The 12,971-nt window shown below is 49.1% G+C and overlaps 1 protein-coding gene across 1 annotated transcript in view; it reads left to right on the forward strand.

The window, feature by feature from the left end:
* SND1 (staphylococcal nuclease and tudor domain containing 1) overlaps nucleotides 1-12,971 on the forward strand; it is a 397,553-nt gene that overhangs the window by 168,667 nt on the left and 215,915 nt on the right. Inside the window, exon 12 of the mRNA XM_038752145.1 lies at nucleotides 5,887-5,987. Coding sequence (XP_038608073.1) covers nucleotides 5,887-5,987 — 101 coding nt within the window. The remainder of the gene's footprint in view (nucleotides 1-5,886; nucleotides 5,988-12,971) is intronic.

The following is a 12,971-nucleotide window of genomic DNA, read 5'->3' on the forward strand; positions in this document are numbered from 1 at the left end:
CCAGGGGATATGGCAGGACAGGGGTGATCCAAGCCAATGACTTGACAGAAGAAATCGGGGTCAGTTCACCAGCTGAACAACACAGGCGCTCCCCAGTCTTCCCCTTAACCTGGAGTTGTTAGACTTTCTGGCAAAGATGACTCTGTTTTCCTGCATCCCGATTTTGTTGCTACTTGAGAAAACTTTATGGGTGGTTTCACATGACGCAGGAGAAACCACGTCTCCCCATCGAACGGAGTCACCCGTATCCAAAGTGCCAGGTGATTTTTCAAGGCCGTGGTCTCCACTAGGACTTTCCTGAGAGGACATCCAATGGTTTCAAACAGGAGGGCCATAATGTGCCCTCCTAACTTGGGTAGAGCCATTTCATCGGGGCCAACTAATTCTCTGGCACTATTCATGTTCGAAATGTATTGTTCCTAGCCTCGGAAATACCCATTTGAAGTCTTTCTCGATGATACCTCTGCCTCCGGTCCACTCTGATTAAAAAAACAAAAACAACCCAGATCCCTTTTCTGAGAAAGGGGCAAGGTACACAGAGAGTAGGGAAAATTGAAGGGATGTATTGTTCCTAGCCTCGGAAATACCCATTTGAAGTCTTTCTCGATGATGCCTCTGCCTCCGGTCCACTCTTATTAAAAAAACAAAAACAACCCAGATCCCTTTTCTGAGAAAGGGGCAAGGTACACAGAGAGAGTAGGGAAAATTGAAGGGATAAGGTGAGGGCGATTTGCTGGGCCACCAGTAGTTTCTAAGCCTGGGTTCGGAGAACGGTGATCTAAAATGTTTTTGTCATGCATAATCAGACAGTAAGTGGTTGTCTAAGGTGGCAGTGGCATCCACTTGACGGCATGTCTGCTGATGCTTGTTGCCATCTCTGCTGGCTCCTTGCTAAGCAGGGTCCTCTCAGGAAGTGCCCACCCCCTCCCCCATCCCACTCCCCACTCCAGATGTAGGGATAAAGCATCTGTCCTTCCAGGAGGGAGCCTCCCCAAGGAGCAGGCTCGATCAGGAGTGGAATGAGGCGGGTGACGCCGAGAACCTCCATCCCTGAGTGCCGGTACAGCTTTTCGAAGTGCCGCGAGGTGACGTCCCATTGATGAAAATGAAATGTGCCTGGAATAGTTCAGGCGTGTGGCCGGGCACGTGCGAAGACAATTGCCAGGGGTGGGTGGGGGCGAGTGGAGTGTGACTAAGCACCCAGCGCAGCACATAATTATAGTGGTCTGAAGAGGAGTGCTGTACAGTGCATCTGAGCTGGCTTCAAGGGAAAACTAGAGGGCTGTGAGTGTGTTTTGCATATGTGTGTGTATCATCATCGTCATCTAGGTGCCTGACCTGTAAATCTGTCAGGCGCCAGGGGGGAGCTGGTTCACCCCTTTCCCGTAGCATGGATTTGCATTAAGGGGTGCCGTTTTCAGTGATGGGTCTTCACGCCATTTACTGGGTCCAAGGAAGCTTTCGGGGGCTTCAGAACAGGATTGAGGGCCCCTGGCAGGGTGGAGAAGAGGACCCGGAGCTGGAAGTGTAGGGGAAGGAGAATGTCAAACCGAGGGGGTTTGGAAAGCACTGTTAGCTGCACTGCAGCTGCGGTTGTCTGCCATCATCACTATTACTGAGAAGCAGCGTGGGCCTGAGAGTTAGAAGGACCTGGGTTCTAATCCCAGCTCTGCCGCTTGTCTGCTGTGTGACCTCGGACAAGTCACTTAACTTCTCTGTACCTCAGTTTCCTCGTCTGTAAAGTGGGGATTAGGACCATCAGCCCTGCGTGGGATAGGGACTGTATCCAACCTGATTTTGTGGTACCCACCCCAGTGCTTAGCACAGTGCCAGGCACATCGTAAGTGCGTAACAAACACCGTCATTATTATTATAATCATCATCATCAATCAATCAATCGTATTTATTGAGCGCTTACTGTGTGCAGAGCACTGTACTAAGCACTTGGGAAGTACGAGTTGGCAACATATAGAGACGGTCCCTACCCAACAGTGGGCTCACAGTCTAGAAGGGGGAGACAGAGAACAAAACCAAACATATTAACAAAGTAAAATAAATAGAATAGATATGTACAAGTAAAATAGAGTAATAAATACGTACAAACATATGTACATATATACAGGTGCTGTGGGGACGAGAAGGAGGTAAGGCGGGGGGAGGGAGAGGGGGAGGAGAGGGAGAGGAAGGAGGGGGCTCAGTCTGGGAAGGCCTCCTGGAGGAGGTGAGCTCTCAGTAGGACCTTGAAGGGAGGAAGAGAGCTAGCTTGGCAGATGTGGGGAGGGAGGGCATTCCAGGCCAGGGGGATGATGTGAGTTGGGAGTCGACGGCGGGACAGACGAGAACAAGGCACAGTGAGGAGCTTAGCAGCAGAGGAGCGGAGGGTGTGGGCTGGGCTGTAGAAGAAGAGAAGGGGCATTTATTGAGGGTGTCCCCCCACGTTGGCAGTGCTGTAGCCACCAAGTGCATTTCTTAACAACCGTCCCCACCAAAAATTCCTAGATCAGCTCATTCCTAAGGAATTCTTGCATTTTCCAAAAATGCAAATCAGGCACTAAATTTTTTAAAATTTCAATCTCTTCCCCCTTCTGTATCATGTTTAATCCACAGGCTGGTGGTTCATCTAGACTAGTAAATGAAGATGGAACCTCAGTAATTGTAAGCCCTCCTTAGTCTCCTGGTCACTGGGAGAGATCCCCAATCAATCACTGTACTAAGCGCTTGGGAGAGTACAACACAACAGGATTAGCAGCCCCCCCACCCCCCCGGCTCTGATGAACACTCATCCCTTGTACTTCCCAAGCGCTTAGTACAGTGCTCTGCACACAGTAAGCGCTCAATAAATACGATTGAATGAATGAATGGATCCCGACCAGTGCATTCCTGTATTCATTCATTCAGTCGTATTTATTGAGCACGTACTGTGTGCAGAGCACTCTACTAAGAACTGGGAAAGTACATTAATAGAGACAGTCCCTGCCCACTTCGGGCTTACAATCTAGAGTGGGGAAGACAGACATCAAAACAAGTAAACAGGCATCAATATAAATAAGCAGAATTATAGAGCAGCGTGGCTTAGTGGCAAGTGCACGGGCTTGGCAGTCAGAGGTTCTGGGTTCTAATTCCGCTCCGCCACTTCCAGGCACTGCCAGCTCTCCCCTGGTGCTCCCTGGCTCTCTCCTCTCCACTGGGGCTAAGCCACCCAGGCCCTTCACTGGCTAGTTGGAGTCCCCAGCTTCAACCACCCCCTCAGCTCCAGTGCTGTGTACATAAGTCCTTCAGTTTTCTAGCCTGCCTTTATATAGTCTCTCTCCTCCACACGGTTGTGTTATGACAGTACTTCCAGCGCAAGGAATTACCTTAACCTCTACCCTTAATTGGCTCTCTCCCCGACAAAGTTCCTTTATGTTGCTTCCAAATCATGATTAGATCCGGTATTCAAGTGAGTGATCTGACAGGAGGAAATCGGAGGCGGTCGTCCCTCCCTGCATTTCCCTACTCATTTAAAGGGGGAGTGTGCGAGAAGCCGACAGTTTGAAGGGCTATTAATGCGCTTCCAGCAACAGGGCCGAACTTGATGCCCGTGTTTCTTGCCCCCTCTCTGACCCGATGGTTGGGAACGGAGCCGGCGGGTGGAACAGGGATGCCCGTGCCCCGGCTCCGCCACGATGGCTCCCTGCAGCTTTGTAAAATGTGGGCGTAGGGTGGGGTGGTAAGGGCTGGTGGTGAAGGTAGGGCTGTGACCCACTGCCCGAGTGGTGGAACGGCAGGCGCTGCCAACCTGTCACTTAGAGCAAACAAGTAGATTCACCAACGCCTGCTTGTTCGCTGAGGCCACACACTCGCTTATTAAGCGTCCAATGTTTAATGGATGTGTTACGTGTAAAGTACTTGACGTACCCCAAGCTTTCAGCTAAGGTGTAAACCTGTTATGAGGCTGCCGTTTTTCTTTCACCCCCTGTCTTTTTCACAGCTCAAATTGGTTTGTATTTCTCCCTCCAAACAGACATTCAGCTCTGTTATCCCTGTTGGGCGCAGGAGGGTCTTGGTTCTTGGCTGTTCTAGGTATGGGACGGGAGGAAGGTTGGATGGACAGACATCTAACGAACCTCATTAATTTCTGGGTGGCAGGGGGACGAATCGGGGAGATAAACGATCAGGCCAAGCCCCATGCAGGACAGGGACTGTGTCTGACCTGATTACCTTGTATCTAGCCCCAGTGCTTAATACAGTGCCTGGCACATAAGTAAGCGTTAAGTAACTATCATTAAAAAAACAAAAAGAACCCTGTGCTTTAAGCCATCAGCCTCCTGAGAAGGGGGAAAGTTCATATTCAGCTCCTGCGGTCATATTTTTCTTCAGTGGTCTGTGGCTGATAGTCACCATTTTCCTGTTCTGTTTTCCCCAGCCACTTACCCATTCTAGGGTACCTAGCCCGTGTAATTAAGAATAGTAATATTTAAATGCTTCTTATGTGCCGAGTTATGCTAGTTACAAGATAAAACACAGTTCTGTCTCTCATGGAGCACATAGTCTAAGGGGGAGGGAAAACAGGTTTTTAAAACTCATTTTCTAGGTGAGGCATCCGAGATCCAGAGAAGTCAGTTATCTTGCCCAAGGTCACATAGGCAAGTGATAGTTGGGAATAGAATCCAGGTTAGCCTACTCCTGGTCCTGTGCTTTTTCCAGAAGTCCACTAGTCTGCAGGATATGCAGGGGATAACACTGACTCTGATAACACTGAGAAAGGGGACAGCAAGCCCAGCTCTCTACCACTGGGACACTTAAGGACAGTTTATCTGCCTTTGCTCCCCTGAGGACACCTATCTTTTTATGCATTCTGAAAGTTTTCACCTGCCCTTCCTTGTATCCTAATTCCCACCTGGGTATTGTTTTCCCAGTTTTTAGTACAGTGTTCCACACACAGTAAGTGCTTAATGGTATTACCACTATTACTACTCTTGCCACTCAGTTATGCCTCCAACTCAGAGGTCTTACCCTGCCAAGGGCACCAGCTTTTTGTTTTCGAGGTGGATCTTTGAAGGGGTGGCATTTGACGAGACGAGGGAGGAAATAATGGAATGGGAGGGAGGAAGAAGTAGTGAGGGGTACAAAAGGCAGAGTGCCTCCTGCATCCCCTCTCCTCTAGTCACAACTGGGTACTGGAGAAGGATGCCAGCATAGCCCTTCGCTTCCCCCTAGAATCATCCGCCTTCGTGCACGTGCCCCATTGCCATTGTAATTTCTGCTTCTGTGACTCCAGTGCTCCAACCCCAGCTCGTGCCCAGCACCATCTTGCATTTCAAGGACCCAGCCTCACGCTGCAAAGGCTCCAGCCTGCCCTCAGGCCTTAAAGACCCCATCCTCAACCTGGTAGACCCCAAACTCAGCTGGCAGGAGGCAAGATAAGCCACCATCTTGACCACTCCTGATTCTTTTCCAAATCCGAGGGTGTGGGCAGGCTAGCTATCCTACCTTTCCTCCTGAAAAACGGTGGGCACCTCCCCTGCCCAGTCCCCAATCCCTCCAGTGCCAATCCAATGGGGTTTACAGCCTCTGGCTCCCAGAGAATGGCTGCATTTGTACCCAGTTTGGATAGAGTGTCCCCCTGTTGTGTGAGGCATGCCCAGAGCCTACCCTAGTCTACCAAGCGTGTTTAGAAGCCACAGTGTGGCAGTAAACCATTTTCTTCATAATAGGAATCTTGTTATTGTAGTGCTATCACAAGCCATAGAGCTGCTGCCATCGGGAAGCAAGAGGGCTTGGGCCTTGTACTGCAGTAACACTGGTCCCTGGGTAGCTGGGCCACTGGATGTAGGTGCTTGTGGGTCCTGGAATCATGGGGAATCCTCTTACTGTCCCCAACTCCTTGTCTTCTTTTCATTCCAGGTCAATGTAAACGTGGACTATATCAGACCAGCCAGCACAGCCACAGAGACCGTGCCCGCCTTCTCGGAGCGCACCTGTGCCACTGTCACCATTGGAGGAATGTGAGTATCCCCACCGCTCTTCCCAAGAGAGCAGGGAGAGCACAATGTCTGAGGACTCACTCTCCTTAAAACAAAGTGGCCTATAATAATTGTTGTTATTCACTCATGTAGCACTTTATATTTGCGAAGCTCTTTACGATCATTCATTAGCTAACAGTATAATACTTTCTTTGTTATTATGGAAGATTTATGGTGCTCCGGTGTACTTGGCACCGAGTGGAACATATTATTACTATTAATAACCCCATTTGTTGAGCACCAACAATGCCTTGGGTGCTTCACAGTACATAGAGGCAGTCTTGGCAAAGTGATTTTGTGATTTTTAAGCCTAGGGCCATAAACCTTCAGGAAAAACAGTCCCTTTCCCCATCCAGAGATGAGGGGGGAACTGAGGTGTGAGTGAGTCTAGCAGGTAGGTTTTCTGCCCTCACCAGGTGTTTCCCAGATTGTTGGTAGTCCCGGGAAGGCTTCATGGAAGAAGACGGTTTTGTGGGGGGATTTGAAAAAGAGGGAACTAGCCTGCTGAGCGCCTCTGACGATCGATGTTAAGACAATCAGTCAGGTCCCAGCAGCAGTCCCTCCTCTGGAGAAAATAGACCAGAAGGTGGTGATTGCTTCCTCCTCTCTTTAGCAAATCTTGAATGCTCTTATTTGCCACACTTGGTATTTTTCTATTTGGGGTGGCAGGAAGATACCAGTGACGTGTGTTCAGCAAGGTAGGTCTTGGACTCAGCCTATAACAAGGAGAAATCCTCCATGATAGTGTACCTTGCCTTTCTCAGCTCCCCTGGCTGTAGAAAGGTGGCAGAAGGAGGTTGGGGGGTAAATTGGATACGTTTAGGAGGTGTCTTGTGGTTGTTGGTGGGGGTGAGAGAAAAAAATGGTGTGGCTGTGTTCTCTCTAGTGAACCTTCCAGACTGAAGTATGTTGCCAACATACCCTTCACCTCTTCAGACAAGCCTCTCTCTTTGACACTTCATCAGATGGATATCTCTGCCTTGCTCTTTGGATTCCAGCCCATGTGCCTGGCTGCATTTGTATGCTGAATGTTTGGTGCTTTTCCCCATATTGCTAGCCTAACGCTTCCTCCTTTGACAGGTGGGAGGATAGGGGTGGTCTTCCAGCCTGGGCCACTTAAGGTGGGGGGAGGGAGGGAATGACGCTCTGCAGCTGTGTTTAGGTCAGAGGACCCCAGGAGGTCATGGCCCCCTGGCCTAGGCTCAGATTGGAGGACGTAAACCATTGCAGCTGGCTTAGGAAGTAGCCAGGTGATCTGAGTTATTGATTGAGATGCAAGAATTGTGAGAAACTGAACTGGCCCCCGGATAATAGCAAATCATAATGCACACCTGGGAGTGCAAGGGCCACCAGCCAGTGTGTAAGCCCACCAGAAAGAAACAGGCTTTCCCTTTTGCCCCTAATTCCTTGTGGGATGAAAGTCATACCTGATGGTTTCCTTAGGTGGCTGGACATAACGTGGATCCTTCTGAGTGAAGAGTAGGCCAGACTCCAGCGGCAAGCGAACAAAGTGACCCCAGGTCCCCTTGGCAGAGGGAAAGAGTCTGGATGGCACCTTATGCTGGGACTGCCACTGAAAGCGATGACACAGCCTTTTTATGTGGCTCCCAAATCATAGGCGTGCTGTGATTAAACAAGATGGAAAGTGCCGTAGCGTCTGACAGGAAGCCCGCCGGGCATCTTCTCCCCCCACCTCCCTCTCCTGTCAGGTGAGGCCGGCAGTTGTCATGGGCCTCTTCAACAGCCCTCATAAATGATGCGGTTTCATCTGGACAGCTCCACTCTCTGTCTCTTGCCCTCCAGAGAATCAATGGGAACGAGATTTAGCATGGCTTTAATAGATTAAAATTTTTTTCTTGATTAACTTCACCGTCGAGTTAGCCGGAGTTGTTATCCGTTAATCAAAACAGTTTAAACAAAAAATAAAAAGATCAAACTTTGAGTCATTCTTCATTCCCCCGCTCCTGGATGGGGAATTAGCTGATCCTTTCAGTCCTGGTTTGTAACATCAAGCTGTCAAGATGGTGCCTCCTGTTAATTACTTTTTATTGTATTTAAGACATTTAAATAACTCTTCTTGCGATTTAGACGTCTTTGTAATTAGCTGCGGTGATTAGAATCTGGTTCGGTTACCGTCAGAGTCCTCCTTGAAGACTGGGGTCCTTGCTGGGTTGACCTTTCCCTGTGCCGGCCTTCCCGGCTGCTTTCCGCTGTAAACAAGGAAGCCCACCAACTGGGTTGGCAGAGGTCTCCCTGCTTGTGGGTTTCAGAAACCTGGGCGGCGGGTTCTCAGCTAGGAGTCCCTTAGCATAGAACATCGAGCTTCAGATGGGCCAACGAACGGTTGGCCCAGGACGGTTTCCTCTGTGTCAAACTGTCAGCTCCGCCATTGTGCCGATGATATGGACATGAGGCCACACATCCTGATATCATTGTGCTATTAGAGTTGTCCACTAGAGAAGCGAGGAAGACCTCTGGCATCTCTTGGAGAAGCCTAGAAAAGGCGTCTTAGGAGAGATTGAGGAGTGTTAAGCAATGAAAAGAGCCTGCTTAGTTCCCATACTGGGACCTGTAAATTTTAGGGATCATTTTGTATTTGCGCCCCTCAGCTCCACTACCCTGCCATCCCTATGTCTCCTGTAACCTGTCCTCTAATGGCCTTCCCCCCGCCAGAGAACTGGCTTTCCCCACATCCTTCCAGCTGACCTTGAGGGCCTGAAGGTTCTGGACATGTTGCCTGTTTCCTTTGGCCAGTTGATTGGTAGTTTTGTTCTCCCTGCAGCCCCATGATTTCCTGAGTGGACAGCGGGAGGAAAAAGCCAGAGCATAGAAGAAATGTCATTGTGTCACCTTCTTCCTTGCTGCTGCAGGGGCTGCTGTTGCTGAACCTTTACAGAATCACAAGACTGAGTGCCCAGGCAGGCAGAGCCTCCAAGTACCACTTCAATAGGCCCCTCCAGGGGCAAATCTGTGCTGCATTCCAATTTGTGGGGATTTGGCCTGCTGTCATTTTATTTGAGGTCCATTCAGTGAGTTCCACTAAGACCGCCGATTGACAGTCTGACACGACTCTCTGTGCCTCAGTTACCTCACCTGTAAATTGGGGATTCAATACCTATTCTCTCTCCTACTTCAGTCGCGAGCCCTGTGTGGGGCAAGTATTGAGTCTAACCTGATTGCCTTGTATCTTCCCCAGCATTTAAAACAGTGCTTGACATATAGTAAATGCTTAACAAATACCACAGTTATAATTTTCTTATGGTATTTTTTAAGCCTTTACCATGTGCCAGGCAGTGTACTAAGCGCTGGGGTAAATATAAGCAAATTACGTTGGACACAGTTGGGGCTCATAGTTTTAATCCCCATTTTACCAGGTGAGGGAACTGAGGCAAAGAGAAGTTACATCACACAGTCAACAAGTGGCAGAGCCGGGATTAGAATTCAGGTTCTTCCGACTCCTAGGCCTGTGCTCTATCCAGTAAGCAACACTGCTTCATAATAATCATCGCCATTACCGTTTTTATCGTCTTTTGGTGTCATCTCACTTATATTTAATGATAATAATAATAATATGATTGATCTGCATATTGGTAGGGCCAGAAGAACCTGGAACTGTATTTCTCTACATTTCTGTTTTTTCCCCTGCTTTGTCTTCTCACCTATTACTTTCTTCCCCATTTATTCAGTGCCTTGTTAACCACTGGGTTAATCTATCAATCAGTGCTATTTATTGAGTGCTTTCAGGGTGCAGAGCACTGAACTACACACTTGGGGCATACAGTAAAGGAAGCAGACCCTGGTCCCTGCCCTCAAAAAGTGTACAAACCAGAGAGAGTGACAGAGTGACAGACATTAAGGTAATCTAAATGTCCTTCTAGATTGTGAGCTCACTGTTGGGTAGGGACTGTCTCTATATGTTGCCAACTTGTACTTCCCAAGCGCTTAGTACAGTGCTCTGCACACAGTAAGCGCTCAATAAATACGATTGATTGATCTAAAGGAGAATCGTTGGGGATAGTGGTAGTGGGCTAGGCTTGGTCACAAAGAGCCAGTGCACTTTCCTTGAGTCCTTTGTCTGATTGCTTCACTCTCCTAATGTGACAGTCACAGGGGCTTTTCTTCCAAGAAGCGTTAGCAATGGGAGAGCCAAACCTAGAGCTCCAGAGGGGAGACCCATTCTCCCTGCCCACAAAGACCTGGTATTCCTTAAAGTTGGCATTTAGAGCATATGTTTTTCCACACAACCAAGCCGGTTTTCCACCCCCGGCTGCTGCTGTTTGGTGAAACCTGGTTCCTTTTGTCCATTTCTCTATCCTCCTGTCACCAGATATGGGCACCCCCCTTCAACACTACTCCCATCAGATCCAGGAATGCCCACCCCTCCAGGACACGGCTATACTGCGACATCAAAAAGGTTTTTCTCCCAGGCCTCCAACTGTGTGGTGGGAGCATTAATGTTACTGGCTTTGCCAGAAGCTGGTGTTTGGATGGCAGCCAGCGGGCTACTCCACAGATTTATGACTTACACTTCATAATGTTAATGAAATTAGGGGTGGTTTTTCTCCATATTTTAAGGGAACGATGAGTAAATGTCCCAAGTTCGGTCTTTGAGATGTTTTTTAATTCAAATGTTCAAATTGGAGAAGGGAAAAAGCAGCACAGAGCAGTTTGCAAAAAGGAAATTTGTTGCCCCTCACCCCTGAAGCATTGGTAGCTGTAGGTTTCACCCCTCCATCCCCGAGAGCACATTCAGTAGCTCCCCATTGACCTCTTCTTCGCTGCTGGTGCGAGGGAGGCACTTGGTTGAGGGAACTTGACCTGCCCCCTGTTCCCTCTCTTGCAACTCCCTGGTGACCAACTCAGGTGATAATAATAATTATGGTATTTAAGCGCTTACTATGTGCCAAGCATTGTTCTAAGCGCCGGGGTTGATACAAAGTAATCAGGTTGTCCCACATGGAACTCACAGTCTTACTTCCCATTTTACAGATGAGGTAATTGAGGCACAGAGAAGTTAAGTGACTTGCCCAAAGGTCACACAGCAGACAAGTGGAGCTGGGATTCAATCCACGTCCTCTCCGAAGCCCGTGCTCTTTCCACTAAGCCATGCTGTGAGATTTTACATCAGGAAGCAGTGCTTATTTCTGCCCTGATGACTTGCCTCTCCTTCCCCTTTCGACAAATATTTGGGAGGGGAGAGTTGGAAGAGAGGGGGAAGAGAGGGAAGACATCAGCATCACGGCTGATGTTGGAACTGAGTTGCTCCCTTGCTCGCTGCCCCCTCCAAATGTAGGAGAGGGCGGACTCATGTTTCCCACTTAGTTTGAGATGACTTCATTATCATCATCTCTGTATGAAAGTTCAATTATTTAGCCGGGAAAGGGTTTTGGCGCGTTTGTAATGGCACCTTTGGGACTGTGCAAATCAGCCAATGTCCTCTGCAGAGGTTTGTTAATGTGAGGGCTTTCTTTCATTTTGTTTTAATTGAGTGGAGAGGCAGGCTGGGGCTACCTTTTGGGCAATAATCTGTCAGCAGCTTTTGCGAAAGTAACAGCCATCGACATCAGTGGGAAACGGGAGCTGGGAGCCTTGGACGCCGTGGTCATTTTGCCAACCTGTTAGCCACGAAGCTCTGTCCATGGAGCCATCTGCGAGTTGTGGGCCAAGTTGCCGATCCTGGCCCGTTACAGAAGCTTGACTGGAACAACGTTAGGCTCTTGGCAGCCAGGTGACATCTTTAAAAGGTCAGGTAGATGTGGCTATGTAACTGGGACACCACCTTCGCTTGCAAATTGTGGCAGGCATGTTAGCGCCCTGGTAAGGAATGAAATGTCTACTGCCGGACGGTGGGGCAATGTTGAAAGCTGTCTGGTTGGCAGGCGGTCATTTTGAGGAGTGGGAGAGCCAGGAACAGCTGGGCAGTGGTCAGGCCACAGTGTGGAGGACTATCGTGGCAGAACCGTTTAGTTTGGGTCATGGAGAGCTCCATCCTGAAAATGGGTGCCTGGCTGTCTCTGAAATAGAGTTGTTTGTGTTCCTGGTGTAGCTTTGTGAGCTGTGATGGATCGCTGCAGCTGGAGCGAGGACGAGCCGTTTGAGGTATTATGCACGGTTGCGGCATTGACAAAGCTCCCGAATGCAAGTGAAGCCCTCCTCACTGTGGGGCCCAGGGCAGGGAATCCGGAGCCAGTAATGCCCCCAGAGCCGGGGATTCACACAGCAGTCTGGTCTGAAGAGATAAGAGGACGCCGATCGTGGGAAACTCTTCCCGCTTTTTCAGTGGGCTGGGGAGCTGCCTTGAGTTTGGCAGATGGCATTTTCCACCTGCACTCATTCTGCAGAGGCGTGGCGTGACCCAGCCTGATTAGAAGCAGTGTGGTCTAATGGAAAGGGCGCAGGACTCAAATTCTGCAGGCTTGGATTCTAATTTCCACTCTGCCATTTGCCTGCTGTGTGACTTTGGGCAAGTCACGTAACTTCTATGTGCCTCAGTTTCCTCGTGTGTAAAATGGGTAAGACTGTGAGTCTGATCTGATGAATTTGTAATCTACCCCAGCATTTAGTTCATTCAGTCCTTGGTACAAAGCAAACACTTAGTAAACACCATAATGACACATTATTATTATGAGGGATCAGAACCATTTTATCGGTATGTCCAGATAACCTCTTTGGGCTCCTGCAGAGGAAGTGGTTAGCAGAAGCACTTGCTAGAGAAGAAACAAGGCCTAGTGGATAGAGCACAGGCCCAGGAGTCAGAAGGATCTGGGTTCTAATCTCGGCTCCAGTCTTGGCTCTGCCACTTGTCTGCTGTGTGACCTTGGCCAAGTCACTTCTCCGTGCCTCAGTTTATTGGTAAAATGAACATTAAGACTGTAGCCCTGTGTGGGAATTGGACGGTGTCCAACCTGACTCGTTTATCTACCCCAGCGCTTAACACAGTGCCTGACACAAAGTAAGTGCTTAAAA

The sequence above is a fragment of the Tachyglossus aculeatus genome, chromosome 10 (assembly GCF_015852505.1).
Source record: "Tachyglossus aculeatus isolate mTacAcu1 chromosome 10, mTacAcu1.pri, whole genome shotgun sequence".
NCBI classification, from domain to species: domain Eukaryota; kingdom Metazoa; phylum Chordata; class Mammalia; order Monotremata; family Tachyglossidae; genus Tachyglossus; species Tachyglossus aculeatus.